General features: G+C 39.8%; 1 protein-coding gene across 3 annotated transcripts in view; it reads left to right on the top strand.

The window, feature by feature from the left end:
* slc30a7 (solute carrier family 30 member 7) overlaps nt 1-19,715 on the top strand; it is a 68,873-nt gene extending 49,158 nt beyond the window's left edge. For all 3 annotated transcript variants that reach the window (XM_085982467.1, XM_085982469.1, XM_085982468.1), the window contains exons 9-11: nt 13,890-13,980; nt 14,088-14,237; nt 16,940-19,715. In XM_085982467.1, the coding sequence (XP_085838593.1) occupies nt 13,890-13,980; nt 14,088-14,237; nt 16,940-16,987 (289 nt within the window). In that variant the 3' untranslated portion in view covers nt 16,988-19,715. The remainder of the gene's footprint in view (nt 1-13,889; nt 13,981-14,087; nt 14,238-16,939) is intronic.
* Nucleotides 19,716-20,521: the final 806 nt, after the last annotated feature.

Here is a 20,521-nt window from a genome sequence, read left to right as displayed (position 1 = left end):
CATCCTGAGCAGCTCTTTGTCAGGTCCTCAATCTGTTTGTCAATTCCCGGCCACCACACGTATCCACGGGCAAGGCTTTTCATCCTTACCGTACCTAAGTGGCCTTCATGCAGTTCATCTAGCACTCGGTTACGAAGCTTGGGAGGAATCACAACTTGTGAGCCGCACATCAGTGTTCCCCGACACACTGATAACTGCTCCCTCCTAGCTGAGAATGCTGGAAACAATAAGTCACCAAGCGCTGGCCATCCCTTCACAGTGATGTCATAAACTTTTGACAATGTAGGGTCATTGCATGTTTCTCTTTCAATGAGGGAGTTTGTCACTGGTAGCTGCTCAACTATTGTGTGAAATACCTCTGCTGAGCCAACTGTTGTAGTTCTCTCTGAGGTCGGCAGTGGTAAACGTGACAAACCATCGGCGTTGCCATGTTGCTTGGTCCCCTTGTATTCCATGTCATACAGGTGAGCCCCTAGGAAGAGTGACCATCGCTGCAGCCGTTGTGCCGTCATCACTGGAACGCCCTTCCTTGGGTTGAAGATTGAAATGAGAGGCTGGTGGTCAGTTAACAGTGTAAACTGTTGACTATACAAGTAGTGGTTGAATTTCCTGACTCCCCACACAAGGCTGAGGGCCTCTCGGTCAATCTGTGCATAATTGCGTTCAGCTGTAGTCAATGATCTTGAGGCAAAGGCTATTGGTCTTTCTGAGCCGTCTGGGAACTTATGTGACAACACGGCACCAATGCCATGGGGTGAAGCATCACATGCCAGTCGAATAGGTAAGGATGGGTCAAAGTGAGCTAGCACTTCTGAAGTAATGAGTCTTTTACTCTCTTGAAAAGCTTGTTCACAGCTGTCACTCCACTTCCATTGTGACCCTGTCTGTAGCAGTGCATTTAGTGGATGTAACACTGGATAGGTTGGGCAAGAGCTTGTGATAGTAGTTCACCAGTCCAAGATATGATCTCAACTGAGACACATTTTCAGGTGTTGGTGCATTAATCACAGCTCCAATCTTGTCTGGAGACTTGTGTAAACCGTCCTTGTCAATCACATGTCCACAGTATGAGATTTCCTTTTTGAAAAACTCACACTTGTCTCGGTTCGCTCGAAGCCCATACTCCCGTAACCTGATGAGCACCTGTTCGAGGTTGGAAAGGTGGTCGTTGTCATTCTTGCCAGTAATGATGATGTCATCAAGATAACACTGAGTACCTGGGATCCCCTGCAGGACTTGGTCCATTGCCCTTTGCCAGATTGCAGGAGCTGATGCTATTCCGAATACCAGCCGATTGTACTGGTAAAGGCCTTTGTGCGTATTTATTGTCAGGTACTTCTTTGATGCATCATCAATTTCCATTTGGAGATAGGCCTGGGCCAAGTCAATCTTTGTGAAGCGTTCCCCTCTTGACAGGGAAGCAAAGATGTCCTCAATGCGAGGCAATGGGTACTGTACTGTGTGGAGGACTGGGTTAACAGTCTCTCCGCAGATGCGCACTTTTCTTGGCTTTCCTGGTTTTGTGCTGGAGGTTTTCTTCATTACTGGAACTATAGGTGTGGCCCATTCACTCCAATCCACCTTGGACAGGACCCCTAACTGCTCCAAGTTCTCCAGCTCTGCTTCTACTGAAGGGTGAATTGCATAAGGCACTGGTCTGGCCTTGTGGAACTTTGGATTTGCATTCTCCTCAGTCTTAATTTTTGCTTTCATGCCCTTAAGTGTTCCTATTCCCTTCTTGAACGCTTCCTGAGAGTCAGAGAGTATTTGTGACAGTCTCTCAGGAGTGGCGTTGCTGTCCTCCTTTGCTGACACAAACAGTGCTTGGATGGTGTGCCAATCCAACTGTTTTCCTGAGCCATTCGCGTCCCAGCAATGGTGGTCCTCCATTTTTCAGTACATAGAGGTTCAATTGCGGTATTTTTTTTTCTTTGTATGTCACTGTCACTTTTATTTTACCTTTGGGGCACACTCTTTGTCCTGTGTATGTCTTTAACAGTACTTTAGTTGGCCTTAGCGGTATGTGTGAAAACAGTCGTTTGTAGTCATGTACAGAGATCACTGTTAAAGCTGAGCCTGTGTCCAAGTCCATTTTCAGCCCAACTCCTGCCACTTCTGGAGTAATCCATATTATTCTGTGATCCTCTGTCTCTTTCACACTGTATTTTCAGACAAGCCAAATCCTCTTCCTCTGAGTCTGTGTCACTTTTTTTTTTATCTGAACTGTTTCCAGTCACGTGGTGTACCTTCTTGTTACTCTGTATTGTATCAGTTTTCTGCTTCTTATTTGCTTTGCAGACTTTCAATGTGCCCTTGTCTGCCGCATTGTCTGCAGTCTTTGTCTTTAAACCAACAGTCATTGTGGTCATGTGACATTTTGCCACAGCAATAACACTTTTCTTGTTTCAGTGACATTTTATTAGTTGAATATTCCAGGGATTTTTGTTGAATTTCTAAAGCGCCGCGTGCTGCTGCTTCCATTGATATTGCGCTACTCAGAGCCTTCTCCAATGTGAGGTCTTTTTCCAGACAGGAGCTTCTTTTGTGTGCTTTCATTTTGCATGCCACACATAAATCTGTCCCTCAATGCGTCTGATAAGCCCACTCCAAATTGGCAATGTTCTGATAATTTGTGCAACTTTGCCAAATATTCAGAAATGCTTTCATTTTTGCTCTGGTTCCGTTTATGGAATTTAAATCTTTCAGCTATGAGCAGTGGTTTGGGGCTTAAATGGTCTTGGAGTGTGTCCACTATTTGTTTGAATGTTTTGTTTGCTGGCTTTTCAGGGGTTAATAAACTACATAGCAGCCCATATGTCTTTGCGCCCATAACACTCAGCAAAACAGTGTCTTTCTTTTCTACCTCCACTCCGTTAGCCTCACAGTACAACTCCACTCTTTCAATGTAAGTTGCCCAGTCTTCAATACTGCTATCAAATGCTGCAATAGTGCCAATCATTGCCATTTTTTTTTCCCAAACCCGTTTTTCTTTCTTTACTAGTTAGCTAGCGTCATGCAAGTCACTGTGCACTTTTCACTTGACTTGCGTATCCCCTGCCTAGCTTAGCAAGCGTACTCCGTTTTCTCTGCCTTCTCGCTCCTCTCTTCCAAGTTTCGGTGTCCTCTGGATGCGATGCCAGACTAGGAAGACGTAGGTTCATAATTCTCGTCGCCAATTTGTTGTGTTTGTACCGCTATACACAACTACATAAAATAATAAAGCAGCAGAGACTGAGAGTAACTTCAAGTGATCTTTACTGGGTAACTAGAACTTCAGCACTGACTGTACAAATCGATACGCGTCTGTTTTATACACTCGCAACTAAGGATATACATCCGCAAAAGAAAGTAGTCCCTTCAATGTTGTATACATTACAAAACGAATTGCTGCTTTGTGGTGTCACAATATTAACTGATTATGTCCCTCCCAGCACTTTAGTGTTACTTTGAGTTTGCCAGTTTTAAATAGCAGTACGATAAGTAACGTATTGTCTATTTCTTTTGTGTTTGGTTTTCAAAATTCATAATAGCTTTCCAGTCTTAAATTTATTTTATAAATCCAAAGATGAAAAGGCAATATAATTACAGATCAGAATCCTGAATGTTCGAAGACTGTTTGGAAAAAGTGGAACATCCGGTTCCTTTTCTACTATATTGCTATGAATCTGTAAGTGTTCTAAATTTTAAGCAGTTTCACATCATACTGTGGTCTTGATTTGGAATGAAACTTGTAGTTCCTCTGATGCTGCTGTTAAAGTTGATTGCACGTGTGTCTGGGGAAGTCAGACCAGCATAAACAATGTGATTAGAATCCCATGGCACCTGGTGCCTGAGGAGAAAACCACTGTTCATGTGTTACGCTGGTGACTTAATGCTGCCTGTCATGTGAAGTGGGTTGGGACAGCATTGTGGGTAAACTCTGCCACTACTTTCAGTTTGAATCAAATCCATTTGACAGGAATATGGACCTGGATGCTGCAAGGATTAGACACTAATATTCCACTTCAAGGACCTGGCTTCAAATTCAGACTGATGGCTTGAAAGTCTACTCTGCCTATAAGAATCTTGCATGAAATGAGTTTGGAACAATTCTCCATGCAATTCCATTGACCATGGCACTATAAAGCCTCTAATTGGCAATTTTGGAGCAATCTCAATGTACAGTAGTTCCTATTTGGCATTAATACCCAGTACAGAATTGACCCTAATTGGCACCACATTAACTATCATTCAGGCCACAAATGGGTGGTATGAAAAATGTAAAAGTGTCACATTGGTGCAGTACAAGCCATTTGTCTGAAAATAGGTTAAGGCATGTTGTTTGAACAGCATAAAGGGATCTGTTTTCTGTATCTAATCCTATATGAATTGCAGCGTTCTCCATGAAAAGGACTGCAGCAGTTCAAGGAGTCATGAGTTTTTCCAGACATATAGGGATGGACTATAAAAATGCTGCTTTGCCAGTTTGCCTCATGTTCAGAGAACAAATTATTTTGAAAAAACATAGTCTTGGAGTGGCTAATACTGACACTATAGTGTTGGAAATGTTAGGATGTTACATTTCCCACCATTAACATCTCTGACCTCAAAAGTGCACAAAATTCACCTAAAAAGGCAAATGATGTTTATGGTCCTTTTTAGCCTTCCTGCACTTTTCCAGATCATGTATGCTGATAATTCTGGTGCAGAAAAGAGCTGAAAATCTGTTTAAATTAGCTCTAATATTTAGTGATAGTTTAACTTTTATTAAAAAAATCTATTGTGATTTATTTTTTCCAGTTGTAGTCCCTTCATTATAATTCTGATGTACCTTGCATGATACCTCGAATTCTGGCCTCTTGCGCATCCCTGATTTTAATCGCTCCACCATTGGCGGCCATGCCTTCAGTTGCCTAGACCCTAAGCTCTGGCATGCCCTCCTAAATCTCTCCGCCTCTCCTTCCTCCTTTTAAGACGCTCCTTAAAACCTATTTGACCAAGCTTTTGGTCATCTGCCCTAATATCTCCTTATGTGGCTCGGTGTCAAATTTTGTTTTATAACGCTCCTGTGAAGCACCTTGGGACGTTTTACTATGTTAAAGGCGCTATATAAATGCAAAGTGTTGTTTTGTATTTCCTTAAACTACACTATAATGTAGTGTGGCTCTGACAGTATCAGACTTATACAAATCTAACCGCAGGAAGGTTTGGTTGTGAAGTTCATACTGATTATGATATCACACCTGTACATTTTTCAAAACTTCTTTTAATTCGTTGCTGGTTTCTGATGGCTGTAGAATGTTTTGAAGCTGGAGTTAATGTTGAATGATGAAGACAAAAAGAATAACTTTTCAAAGACTTTTAAGCTGTAATGGTACCAAAAGTAGCAAATAATTTCATACTTTGCATTTGCACTGTTAGAAGGAACTTGGTTTGTTTAACGGGATTATAACTTTCATAACTAGTCTGTAAACTTAAAAGCCCGAGGAGTCACAAGCAACGTACAGAGTTTTAAAAACACTTCCGTTGTGGTTTATTGGTTAGGCAACACCCAAGTATTTCAGATTTGTAAATTTGGCTGAAGTCTTGTTCTATATTGCAATGTTAGCATTGTTTGTTTCTGGAAAAGCTTCTGTGCACTTGCAGTTTTGATTAAATGACTGATGATTTATCTTTCATCTTTAGATAGTCGACAGTTAATGTTTCACAAATTATTAAAAGTATCCTGTTTACAGCAATCGCACCTTTTTGCTTAAAATCTTAGCTATTGCTGTCTTTTTGTTTTGAGGTTCTAGTCTGTTACGTTAAGATAGGATTTTCTACGAATCTTGGTGAATCTGAGAAACTGCAATGTATCAAGAAATCACACCTGTATGTTTTTCAAAACTTCTTTTAATTAATTACTGTGCCTCTTTAGAAAGTTATTTATATATACATGATCGATGCCCAGAACAGCATTAATACATCGACTTCAGAGGACATAAAGGGCAAAAGTGAAACCTGTGATTGATCACCTTTATCCATATCCCAAAGTATGTTCAAGTTCTTTATGAAATCTGCTGAAGTCTCCATACAAGCTTTAATATTTTGGGATATTCAAATTTTTTGCACAGTTTTTGGTGTTTAAATTGCAATATATTGAAGCATTTTTTTGGCCAGAGTATGGCTTATTCGGTGGCATGCCATTCTGTGACCTGCAGTTAATTCATCATGGAAGACACTGCAATTTTCTTTGATGCAATTTTCAACACAATGCTGTGGCGTGCATGTGATTTGGCAGTCAATTTGATTAGTCTGCTCTGACATCACAGTGGGCAGGAAACGCAAGAGAAACAGTGAAGCAAAACGTGGAATTACAGCCAAGTTAGATGCTACTGAGATCTGCAGCAGAACCCGGAAAGAAAATGAAAGTTGCTAAAAGAATGCAGAGTGCCACTTAATGCACTGTAAATGTGCCTGAACAGTGAGACAAAACTACCAGGAAGCCAAATCAGTGGAAATAATCAAGCAAGCAAATGGAAAAACAACTGTGGAATGCACTACCAGAGTTGACGATTGAAGCAGAGATCATGTCAACATTTAAGAATAGGTTAGCTATATGGTTGAAGAAAAGGGATCTGGGAACATGGTGGGCACGTGGCATTGACTGCTGCTCGTGTGGCTGGTAGACCCCAACATGGACTGATTGGGCCAAATAGGCTGTTCCTGTATTGTAATTTCTATATAATTCTATGTAGTAATTTTCCGCAACTAGAGACACCAATAGTGATTTGCCCAAATGAGAACAATGAGCAACCCAGTTCTTAAAAAAGGCAAGACATGTTTGCTCATAACTTGGGCTTGCTGAAGTTGACTACAGAGGCAGTACTAGCTGGCCTCACTGTTTCAAGAAGCTGCATGGCACGGTGTTTTGAGTGGTCATCAATGCAGCCAATTCTCATACTGCAAATAACTTAAGATCAGTGCCCTACCAGGTTTTTCATGTTTAATGTCGGAGAACGTTTTAAACGAGCAGTTTTGACCAGTTTTGCTGATTTTTAACTTAAAAACAAACTCTGGTTTTGAGAGAGCAAAACTCAGGTAGGAAAACAGCAAACAACAGCACATGGACCAAGTATGTGCATTATAAATGGAGAGAAAAGACCTTGAATATATATTGGCGAATCTGAGAAACTGCAATGTCAAGAATGTATCCATGCTATCAAAGACATACCAAAGCAACAAAGACTCAAGTGACAGTAAAAAAATTTTGGAGTGGGGCAGGGAATTCAATACTGAAATGTTTCTCATCTCGCCTGGAGAACATTCAATGTCTTAGAGCAATAGGCACAGTCTACCAACCCCCAAATCCAACCAGCCATCCTGTGGATTGAAGTGATGTGATGTGAAACTTCAAGGGTATCACAAGCAATGTGATCATAGCATGGAGAGGCAATGGCCAACAAACAAAGTGATCACAAGCATGGGGAGAATAGGGAATGGCCAAGAAGTCATGTGATCGCAAGAGCGAAGCAGTAATAGCCAATGTAGACCTCTCATTTAAGGAAACCAGTTTATTTGTAGTGAGCTTCTTTTACAGAACATGAATCTGGAGTTTCAGCAGTGCAGTAATACTGGAGTACGATTTGCATGATGTGAGATCTGAGCCATCCTCTTGTAGCTTTTTGCTATGAAAGATATTTATAAGACTTCTCTAAATACTTCTAGACTTCTCTAATTCTGTTACCTTGCTGTGAGTGGACCCTAGTGGTCTTCCTTTCTGTCTGTCCTGCCCCTCTTCTGCATGAAGCTTGTGCTTATTAGGTTTGTAAAAACAAAGAGACATCAAAAAGAGAAACTAGTCTGAGAATTTAAAAGGAACCTCCAGCATCAACTACATAATGCACTGCTTGATTTAGTTTTACCACATGAAGTATCTCTTTCCCCCCCACCCCACCGGGCCCAGGCTTAATTTTAGTTTTCAAAGACAGTAGTAAACAAGCTACAATGCAATTCAAATAGGAGAGAATACTTTTCAAGGATTTGTATTCTACTGCAACTTTTTTTTTAAAGTAGGCAATGCCAATAATCACAAGTTGAAGATGTGCCAGACTTGGGCATATGTTGATGCACACATTTCATGTGACAATGACTCAGGCTGTAGGGTAGTTCAGAGAAATTTCTACTTTCTATATTTCTGCCTACATAACCTGCACTTCAAAGTAAAACTCGCTCTATGTGAAGTACTTTGAGACATAATATAAGTTGCTATAAAAGGCTTTCTTACTTTCATTTTTTTTTTAAATCAGATATTTAGAAATGCTCCATCTAGATGAAAAAATTGCCAGTACTGCCAGTCATTTCTGCTTTGCAAATGTATTTTTTGTATTAAAAACACAAAATATCAAGCTAACTATGTTGTATTTAGTAACCTTTTCATTTGGCTTGGCTCTTTCATTCAAAGTCAGTTGTTGAAATTTCAACAAAATACTGTAGAACTTTATAGTTCATTCCATGATCGTGGTGTCTCATCAAAGCTGTAGCAAAATCCTTGCAACAGGGAGATAATAGGGTCGAAATTCGGCCTGCCCATCTTTGGGGGCGCCAGATCTGTTCCCTGTGCCTGAATGGTGAAGCCTGAGGCGTCCCCGATATTGGGCCTCTGGCTTCCTTTCAATGGAGCTGTGCAGAGCTGCCAGCAAATAGTCAATGAAGCACAGGGCCCTAATTTACATAGTGCTCTTGTCTTAGAATGTTGACGGTGTGCGCACCTGCCGCCAGCACAACCTTCTCTAGCAATATGGCGGGTTGCACACATCCAGTCAGAAATGTGTGCATGCTCCCTGCATGCCATAATGGCAGCTTAGTAATCTGGTTAGTGCCCGAAAAACGAGCGCTGTGTAGGCCAACATTTTATTAAAATGTAAGTCAACCCATGGGGAACATTCATCATCTTTGGTGAACTGAAAGGAGCAGGCACTTCAAAGTGGTCCATTTTTTAACAAATTTAAACTTTACCTCATACAGGTAGACTACCCTTTATCCGGACTTCCGAAAACCGAAACCCTCTAAAAACCGAAGGTTTTTTCGTTCAGCGTAAGTCGTGCGTACGAACGAAAAAACCTTCGGTTTTTAGAGGGTTCCGGTTTCGGAAGTTCGGATAAAGGGTAAGTCGTGCGCACGACCCCCCGCCGACCCCGACAACCGCCGACCCCCCCGCGGACCCCGCCGGCCCCGACAACCGCCGACCCCGCCAGCCCCGACCCCCCCGCGGACCCCGACAACCGCCGGCCCCGACAACCGCCGACCCCCCCGACAACCGCCGACCCCCCCGCCGGCCCCGACAACCGCCGGCCCCGACAACCGCCAGCCCCGACAACCGCCGACCCCCCCGCCGGCCCCGACCCCCGCCGACCCCGACTGACTTACGCTGAGCGTCAGCGTAAGTCGTGCGCGCGGACCCCCGCCGACCCACCTTCCGAAATCCGAAATTCTCCTTTATCCGAAACTCGGCTGGTCCCGAGGTTTTCGGATAATGGATAGTCTACCTGTACTATAATTTTTCCTATTTTACAAGTGAAAATGTTTGGTTAGGAGCTCGAATTCTGTGAAATATTTAATTTTAAGTTGTATGTGATGTATCAAATTTAACACTAAGCCATAACCACTCCCACATCTACTGTCATCCAATTCTGTACAGATAATGAAATCAAATTCTTGTCACTTTAATAAAAAACTAACTTGCTTCATTTCTAATGTTCACTAAATGTTGAATAAAAAGTATCTTTAAAAAAAAAACATCTTCCTTCAGTTAGTTTCAATGTGGTGTCTAAGATATATATAAAAGGAAAAGTCAGTTTTTGTCTTTTATAAATGCCTGAGTTTATATTTTACAATTTTATGTTGGTTTATAATGTATAACACTATACAAAAAGGTATTTTGTTTTCTCTCCAAACCACAGAACATTTCAAACTGCGGAGGCAAGTAGCCCGTTCTTGGGCCTCTGACAATGCTGTTTTGGCTTCAGCTGTTGGGTGTATGAGAGTAATCTGAGGCACTCTTTCCTCCCTGTGTGGCCTCCACTCAGTGCCACAAAGACACAGGGAGGATTGTAAACTTTTGCATGATAAAATCATAGATGCACTTTGTATACTACATTGCGTGGATTTTTACGCTTCTGCTGAAAGTCTTTCCCACTGCTGAATGAGGCACAGAGGATTCTCGGTGTCTGCTACTAAACCACAGTTTTAGTGTTTGTGCATTCTGTCAATAATTTTGGAAAAGAACAAGTAAAGGCTCAAAATTGGTATATATGGCCAAAAGCAAGTCTGGGTATTTTTTTGAAAAAGGAGAATCAGCTGAAGATCAAAAACGCACATCTGCTCCTACTTGTAAGGAAAGAGCAACAAGTGAGATAATGCGATTGAAGAACCTCCCTGCCTTTAATGCATGCAAAATCTGTACAATGGCCCAAACAAACCATATAATCAGATTGAAGTGAGGTCTACAGTTTTGTGCTGGGATCAAAGGCAGGTTAGAAAAGTCCATCAGCAACAATCCAGTTCTGCTAGAAAGAAAGGAGTATGTTAGACCCACCTATTGGGTGTAATGGGAAATTTTATCCATCAGTATTTGGCAGCATTATATGGAACATGTTCCAGGTATATTCAAAAAAGGTTTGCATACAAATCATTGGAAAGTGAACCAAATAGTCTGTCCTCATAATCCCTGTATTCCACACCCCTTTCAGACCTACATGTCCTATATTACCTTTTGGTGGTCTGAAATGTTCAAGTTTTAATAGATTATAATTATACAGACAGTTTCAGGTCCGAACTTAAAAAACAAAACAGAGCTAGTCATCATTAGTGATCTAAACCTGGATAGCTGCCCTTTCACTGCAATACACTCTACTTCACCAGAGTATGCATGCAGGGCTACCCTTAAGACCCAGACCACCTTCTCTGTCTCAAGTGCAAGAAAGGACTGACTTAGTTTCCCAATCAAATGATGTCAAACATTTACCCTTAAAGGGTTAGTTACAGAAAGTTTATGGAGACATGAAGTCGATTCAACAGCGTTCATTTATCACTTTGAGATTCTAGCTCGGATATCCATAAATTAAGCAAGTGTTTTAATTTACCCCTAAATAGTTATGGAAGTACCAAATATCCAGGAACAGAGTATTTTTATTCCTAGTATTTTTAGTTCATTAGGAACAGGATTGAGACTGGGATCTTGTTTCACAATGGACTTTAATGTGCACAGGAGTGATCATTTTCATTCCACCTAGATAGGTACGAATATTGTCCATGACTCTCAAACAATGAATGCCTCTCCTGCTCTATGATCTTGATATTTTTCATCTGTGGTAATGGATGTCCTCTTTGGCTCAAATCCAACAAATAATTTTTTTAAAAATAGAAGTTATTTTCTGCTGACTGGGCTACATAAAGTTCCTGTTTTTACAAGATGAGTTTCTATTGCAAAATTTAAGTAATTGAGCAATTATTAATAATTTAAAAAATGTGTCTTGGCTGTGCTTTTAAACATCTAAGATGTATATTTGAACTAAGCATAAACTTGGATAATTGTATCTTTTTTAATTGAATGTGAAGCATTTGGGCTCCTGAGCTGCACGGTTCATGGTGTGTGTATAGAGTGCTGTGTGTGAAACCATGGTTGGCTTGTTTTTTAGTTTGATGGTGGATTTGGGGGGGGTGGGGAGGTTGTGATGTATTGTCTAGTTACATGGGGATTGGCTGAGGGACTTCCTTTTGTTCAGTACATAATTAATAAGGGGATCAGAAGACTGCCGTGTACCAGTGAAAAGAAGCTTCAGTCTTTAAATTTGAAATAAAACTTCATAATTAATATCATTCTAAAATAAAATTGTCATTTATAAGAGTTCCCCTTCTCTCCTTTCCCCCCACTCCAATTATGGTGCTGTGATTAAATAAAATCATGAATTACTGTATCTCCCACTTCCAGGAAACATTATCTACATTCAGTGACATAAATCCTAAAATTATAAATTTTCATGGTAATCTCCTGTTTCTTTGTGTCTTCAATCCTAATCTCAACATTCTGTCCAGTTGGTGATTTTGAGTATGTCTGTAGTTGTCTCAAACTGTGCCGTCAGTGCTTTTGGAAAAAAAACTAAAGAACTTTCACAACTTCATGGCGTCCTTAAGCGCTTTACAACCAATGAAGTACTTTTGAACAATAGTGTAAAAACCCACAAGTAGCATTTGTTGGGAAAATATTGTTATTTGTAATCAGGTGGATTTCAGGAATGCTTGGTCTGTGTACGAGCCCTGCTATTCATGCTAATTACAGAACCAGGACCCTAAAGTGAAAGAAGTGACCATAGCCAGTACACATGATTCACCACATTCCAGATCCTTCTTTGACTATTTTCACCATGAATGATGAATTTTCTTGGTTTATTTAGAAAGAAACCAACAATTGGTTGCGAACCCAAATAAGTAGCTTCTTGTGTCTATCTGAAAACTGAAAAAGAAAGACTTGCATTTATATAGTGCCTTTCACAACCTCTGGACATCCCAAATATCTGCTTTGAACTTTGTTTTATTCTGTGGATTAAATGATTGGAAACTACTTTGTTATCAGTTAGGTACATTTTGGAACCTGGATTGGTTCTTCCATTTTTTGAAGGGGAGTTGCCAAGGAAATTACTTTAGAATTCAAAACATATTTCAGATTTACACAAAATCCATTGGGAAGAACATTTCCTGCTCTTTTGCAATTTACTAATTTGTAGCTGAGTATTTGCCAAATTGGATATAATCTCCTCTCTGTCCAAATCCTGGTTATTTATTTAATTGATTTATTTATGTGTATGTTACCTCCAGCTTGTTTTTATTTGACATTTCTTAAAGCGGGCTCCCAGTACCAATCACTGACAGACATCATTCTCAATATCTGCCAATCCAAGAATGTCTCCTTCATCCCAGATCTCTTCCTACCTCCCAACCAGTTTTCTAACTGTCCTATAAGGTTGCCATCATGTCCATGTATCTCTCTTTTATCTAGCAATATCTTGTGTGGAACCTCATCAAGCACCTTTTGAAAATCCATGTACTGTATATGACATCTATTAATCCTCCTCTATCTGCCACCTCAGTGACTGGCACATTAGGTTAGTGAGATATAACCTATTTTTCAAAGCACCTGATCATTCTAATCCCCTCACTTCGCACCCTTCCTGCTAGCTGCTTTCCAGCTGCATGGGAACTTCCTGAAAAAAGAAAATCAACGGTAGGGGAAAGCCACATCACACCAAGTTAGGAGCTAGTGCATGTGTTCTCCTAATCTGCAGTGCCTGAAACTTTCTCCAGTATCAGTGGGATGGGTTTACAAACCAGAAGGAATGCAGAGCTCCACAAGAATCCTTGCTTTCATGCCTACACTAATGAGGTATTCCTGAGAGAGCATTAATTGTTGAGAAAAGTAGTGGCCTCCTGTAATTAGTTCATGACCTCCCAATGCTTGATGCTGCTGAAATCACACACACCTATAATTTAAACTAAGGCCATGTAGTGTTTTCACATGTAGCCAGCAAAGTGGTGCAGTCATCTGGTGAAGAAGCACTGCTCTGAGTGAATGGAAAACATTCACTTAGAAAGTAGTTTCAGTTGAAACAGTAAAAATGAATCCGTGCTTAGAACAAGATATTGGAGTGTTAAAGTGCACTAAATGCATGTTAGACCATGGCCTTCACTTGTCATTAATACTTTTTATCATGAGATTTAGCAATAATGTGTGCCCTGGAACTGTACTTGTAAATATAATTTGTCGTGGAAGCTAAAATAAAACAATGCATTTCTAAGCAGTGATTTACTGAGCAGAGTTGAATGGTGTTGTACAAGAGGAACATTCTTCTGATTGTGATCTTTTTCTCTGACAGTGTTATTCCACTCTTAAAGCAATCCATTGGGATTTTAATGCAGCGCACTCCTCCATCGTTGGATCACATGCTGCCCCAGTGCTACCAGCGGGTACGTGGAATGGATGTTATATGCAGTATGACCTAAAAATAACACCTAAAGTGCACTTAGTATTTCACTGAACTGGAACTCACAATCTGTCTCATTTGTTCTTCCAGGTTCAACACTTGCAAGGAGTTTACAATATAATTGATCCCCACTTCTGGACCTTATGTAGTGAAGTTTACATTGGTACAGTAAAGCTTCTAGTAGCCCCTGATGCAGATGCACGATGGATCTTGAGTCAAACACACAACATTTTCACTCAGGTATGTCAAGAGAATTTTATGTTGTTCTATCATGAATGTTTCTCTTTGCCTATATGCAAGGTTCAGAAATTGCCAGTGATTTTTTAAGAATTACTTACTGTCATGATAATGCCAAGCTTCAGGCACTCATCAAAATTAAACTCTTTGGTGCTTAGGAAATGTTTCTCGCTGGCATTGTGAACAAGATTCTGTCATTTGTGTGTCTAAGCAAATGTATACTAAATGTGAGAGTTTTGCTGGGAGTCTCTGGCAGACTGACATAAATTCACCTGATCGAGTGTTCACCGAAACTTGAAAGAAGCAGCCATTCTGTATCCAATACAAATGAATGCTGAGAGGTGATATACTGGAGAATGAGCTTGATGTTTGGATTTGACACATCTTTAATGAGTCAGTTATATAAATCAACAATATACCTATACACTACTGTTACTTCAGTGCTACTATCTTGGTGTATTTCTTGGAAACAGAAAAAAAAATGCTTTATTTAGAGTATGGTTTGAATCAAAAAAATGTTTTAAATGCACTAGTTGACCTCCTGTGATACTTGCAGGTAGTGCAGGGTCTTTAGTGTGGAGGCTGGGTGTTCAGCAACTGATGAACTTGAGGGCAGTCTCATAGGCGCTGCACAGCAAAAGGAAAGAGAATTGCTGGTTTCTCATGTTTGGAACGCTGCTGGAAGTTTGGGCCATTCTGTTCCCAAGGTCAAGTGGAAATGCTCACTGGGTGCTGTTATCGGTGCAGTTTTTGAGAGTGCTATCTCCGGTGTCCATAGCAGTAATGGTGGTGGCTGCTTTCTGCTTTTTGTTTTTGCAATTTGATTAGTTATGTGTATGAAAAAGGATAGGGAAAGTCCAACTGGTCCCATCACACATGATGCAAGCTACGTACACCATCAATCCATCCCCCCAGTTATGCAAAGATTCTAATGGATTCATTATTTTAAAGACCTCTGTCATATCCCACTCCAAGTCTGTATTTTTTCCTAAGCCTGTCCTGATAACTAACAGCTTTTAAACTGGGTATCAATTGAGTGGCCCCCCTCTGGATCTATTTCCAGGGCCTCGAGATCCCCTGGCGACACAAATGCAACCAATTTGTTATCTAACTAAAATATGCCCACCAATTCTGTAAGATGCAACGTTACTTAGCAGCCTTTTGTGTGGCACTTTATCAAAGACTTTTTGAAAATCAATGTGCACGGTACATACCAAACTTCCTTCATTCACTAACTTTGTAACCTTTTCAAAGAAAAATTCAGTCAAGTTCATGAGATAGGACCTCCTTTTCCAGAAGCCATGCTGGTATTCCCTAATAACGTCTGCTCTTTCTAAATGATCATACAGTGCATTTCTAACAATACCTTGTAATAACTTGCCTATAACTGAAGTTAAACTAATGAGGTTATAATTCCCTGGTTCTGATTTAGTGCCCTTTTTAAATATAGGCACCACAGAGTCCTCTCTCCAGTCCATGCAAGCAATCACAGACTTCAGTGAGCTTTTAAATATATAAGCCAGTGGCTCACAGCACAGTGCCCATTTCTTTTAGGCACCCAAGGTGAATGTCATGAGGGCCAACAGCCTGATTTGCTTTAAGAGCCATAATTCTAGCTAGGGTTATTTCTGCATCCACTTCTACACATTCAGTTTTAGCTTAATTTCTGTGTAACCGTACTCGTAACTGAGCATAATGTTCAGTAGTGAAGAACAATGCAAAGTACCTAGTCAAAACCTCAGCTATATCTTTAGCTCCACTGAAAGCTGCCCTACAGCATCCCTCAATGTCCCTATACAGTCCTTGATGGCTCTCTGACTCCTAGCATAGCTAATAAAGTCCTTGCTATCACTACCACACCTATTCACCATCATCGTTTCCATTGCTCCTTAGCGAATTTGATACCTATACCTATCCCTATTCTTTTCAGAGTAGCTTACCTTATATACATAGCTTCTTGTATACATACTAATGGTTTTAAAAGTACTCAATTTTTCAACTGTGCTGCAGTTATCCCTGTCTAATCGGATCCCCCACTCAACCTTGCTCAAGTCCACTGACATTTTTGTAAATTTGGCATTCTTCCAATCTGGCACTAGCATTAAATTTTCAACAGCATTGGCTTGACTGATCAAGTTAAATCTTAATGATCTGATCAGCGGAAAGCAAATAGGAACTTGATTATATAGATAGATCTTTAATATGATTTGTGTGACGAATTTAACTTTCATTCCTTCCTTCCTGGATCCTGTGCATTATTTTCTAATGGAGTGTGTGGTTCCAGCCTCCTTCTGTGTTGCCCTTTTGTTGGCCGATAGGTAGTGCATAAGGAGCCTCTTTAGTGCCTTCCTCCTCTTGGTAATTTCCTGGTGGCACGGCTGTGACTGTGAGTTTACTGAGTAAAAATATTGCCGAGGCAAGTACACAGAACCATGTTGCTGCAAACGTTTCCGAAGTAATGCGTATAAAGCCATTCATGTACTACAATGTGATGTAGTATAATATTTAACATAAACATCTACATTCACAAAACTTTGGTTATTAAACTTATTTTTATAAATGTTATTTTTGTTCAATTAAAAAGGAAAAATTGAATTTATTTGCTGATATTGAGAAATGTTGGTGGTGGGGAATGAAACACATTCCAACTTCACTTCAATGGGTGACTAAACAAACTAATTTTTTTTTGTCCCTTTTATTCGCAGGCAGGAGTAAGACAACTTTACGTCCAGATTGACACTGCAGCTATGTAAAGATGTCTAAAAACACACCGGTCCAAACCCCTGGTGCTGGGATCAGGGAATAGATTTAATTGCTGTTGGGTAATTGGATTGAAGCACCACCACTATACAGTGAGCATGAGTGTGGACTGAGCACTATTTATTTGCATCTGTGGAAGGCCTTTCTCAATTGAGTCAAAGAATAGTGAAGTAATCTGCATAGCCAGTACCTGCTATATCTGGAGCCACCTTTATGTCTAGGCCTAAAGTGTCTTATTTCATCTTGACTTTATCAAGGAATTATAACTGAGTTGGTGTTCTGTTCTATGATGAGCCAAAAATTGTGGTGTTATATTCCTATATCCTATTTGACAAATGTGTTTCCACAGTTCAATTCTATTCCTGCTCTTGTAAATATTGTTGTCCTGGCTATCATTCTGCTATGTGCTTTTTTTTCCCTAATTAGTTGTACTCTATACAGGTTGAATGAAATGAACCATATTCCGTTTCTGAAGTGCCTTTTTACAGTGGACAAGAACTAATATTTGGAGGATAGAAAGTGGATACTGGACACATTGGGGCAAGTTTTATAATCATTGGCCAGTAGTGTACATCATGGTGATCAGCATGGTTCTAATGGATTTTAATAGATTTTTTAGGGGGGTGGATGGGAGGTTCGAGAACTTATCTTTTTTGTAGTAGCGGGATACAGATCAATAGTTTATTCTCAAGACAGTCCTTTGTCATGCTGTCCATTATTTGCTGCTGGATATAAAGAAATTCCACCTGCATCATGGCAATTTTGCACAGAGGTGACTATTGTGTGTTCATCCTGGATTGGGCTGGGGGTGAAATCGGACAGTGCAGCAGAGGATCCACGCAGAGGTTGGGCAGCCAGGCATGGATCTCATCAGAAAACACACATTCCATCATAAAATGTTAAGTCCTTTTTTTTTTTAATTATAGAAAGTCCTGACTCCTACTTTGGCACTGGTTGTTTGCAGGTGATCTGATCATCTTATAGGTGAAATTCAGTGAAACATCAGATTTAAACACCAAAACTGAACTTTATTAATTGCTTATACAAAGGCAAAATACTGCAGATGCTGGAAATCTGAAATATAAACGGAAAATGCTGGAAATGCTCAGCAGGCCAGGCAGCATCTGTGGAGAGAGAAACAGAGTTAACTTTTCAGGCTGGTAACCTTTCGTCAGAACTGGGAAAAAACTGCAGCCTAGCCTGCTGAGTATTTCCAGCTTTTTCTGATATATTTATAAATTGCTTAACTAGCCATAGCAGAAACAAAGAGAGGGACCTTTATGATGTCTGTAGTTTACCAGAAGAAATGGACCTGTTGTGAGTTGATTAGTTTAACGAGTAATTTCTCAGTAATGTTAGTGTTGGTCCAGTTTAAACAGGTGTTATACACCAACCAAGTCCAACTTCTTCAATATCGAACTAGTGACTGGGTAATCTGATTTTTTTTCTTCAATAATTGTTACATTAATGAGGCTGCAGGAAAACTGATTCTGATGGAACTTTACGCAGAGTTCATTAAGTTGCAGAGTAATAATGAGAAGATTAGCAAATAATCTGTGTCCTGCGGCACATCGGGAGAAATTGGCCAGAGTCATTTTGCCTGCACACCGTTGGCTAGGATTACGGCAAAATTCCACTAGTGTCTGTGATCGGGTTGGCCGCAAAGCCAAAGAATACAGTATGGTTGCATTTTAGAAAATAGACAAAGATTTTATTTTGTTCTAGCTGTTTCAACAGTGAACACAATCTACTATTGTAAATTATTGGAATTCATCCAGCAATGAAGTTGTTTGTTGGTTAAATCAGCTGCATAGGGAAATGAATTGGGAATATAATACAGTATCTTGCAATGGTTGCCAAACTGCATTGTCCAAAGCAAATGTTTACAGCTTGGAAACCTTAGTATGATTGAAATGTTTACACACACACACAAGCTGTAATCAGACCCTGTCTGTGCAGGATAAAATGATGGTACTGCACAGACTTTCCCTTCTCCCTCCCCCTCCCCGGAGGCTATCTGTAAAACAATTATGTGGTCTGCTCAAGTTCAGGTCATTCTAGGTCTGTATCACACAATTCACACGCTATAAGTGGTGTGTTAACTTTCCAGCACTTGTAGACAAAATGTGAGAGTAACTCATGTACAGGGCAAGTTTATCTGATAAATGTCAATAAATACTTGTGCATCAAAGCAAAAGTATTTATATTGCGTTGGTATGGAATTATTGCTGTTCACTTTAAATGGAATAGTCACTCTGTTGGCTGTGTAATGCATTGTTGCTGCTTCTGGGAACATTTTCAACATTAAATCAAAGGGGTTCTTTGTTCTGTACCAAGCCTTTGCCTCTACCCAGGAATTAATTGGGCATTTGAGGAGCGAAGAGAGTTGTATTATTTTGTTAAAAAAATACGGTTGTCAGACTGTAGAGGTCTTTCCTGTTCAAAGTCGCTGAATTTAACTTTCTGAAATCCCCCTTGTGGGTCTTGAGCTGTTTAGTTCTTCTGGTTGATTTAAAAATCATTCTAGATAAATCTCTCGAGGAGATCCTTTAAAAAGAGACTAGTACAGTATTTTTAATATTTTAAAACAGACATGTAAACATCACCAAAGCAATTTGAAGTATGCACAATTGTGATGAAGTAAAGTCTCTACAGTAAATTGTCTTATCAAACGACTTGTCTAACTTACAGAAATATGCATAATAAATATTTTGACAACAACTACAGGATTTTGTGCAAGTTTTTTAAAAATGTTAATTTTATTTATCCTTGCAGGAATAACTGACATTAATGAGTTCCTTGGGATTTAATGCTATGTAATGGAACATTGCTCCCTATTACTTTCTCTCCGCACGTGTACTCTTTCTTTTAAACCCTGAGATCACTAATCTTAACATTGGCATGTTAGAGTGAACACTAACTTGTAACCAATTTGTAAACTCAGTAACTTCAGCAGATTGTAACTAAGCTCTGTAAATCTCTTCATAAGCATGCAACTTGTTTCCAAAAAGATCTATGCACACCTCTTCAAGGTCTGTAAAACAAAATCTCAACTTTAAAAACAAACTGCTTATTTAAAAGACAAACATCTTACTACTGGCCACTGTGCCTGGACTGAGACAGTATTTCTCAATGGAAGGATGAACAATGGAAAAGAAATTGAAGATGCAATTTGTAGATAAATTAGAGAGGTGTGAATTAACCGTTATAACTGTCATTTTAATTATCCAAAAATAGACTTGGTATGGGAAATTATGCTGAGTAAGAGGAGGTTTTTTTTGCAGCATGTTCAGGAGTGTTTTTTCATTTACTATGTTGCTAGTTCAACAAGGAAGAAAGCACGACTTGACCTGATTCTGGGTAATGAAATGGAACGAGTCGGTGAGCTAAAAGTAGGGGAACATTTGGGAAGCAGTGACCAACATATAATAGAGTTTAGTGTAAAATTAGAAAAGGGAAAAGTCATGGCCAAAAGCAAATTATAGTGAAATTAAAAAAAAGACTTTGCCCAGATTAAATAGAGAGAA

This window comes from Somniosus microcephalus, chromosome 3 (genome assembly GCF_052327205.1).
Source record: "Somniosus microcephalus isolate GS21.2 chromosome 3, FLI_Smic_1.0, whole genome shotgun sequence".
NCBI lineage: Eukaryota > Metazoa > Chordata > Chondrichthyes > Squaliformes > Somniosidae > Somniosus > Somniosus microcephalus.
Note: the sequence above shows the minus strand (reverse complement) of the source record. Positions and strands in the feature narration are given on the sequence as shown.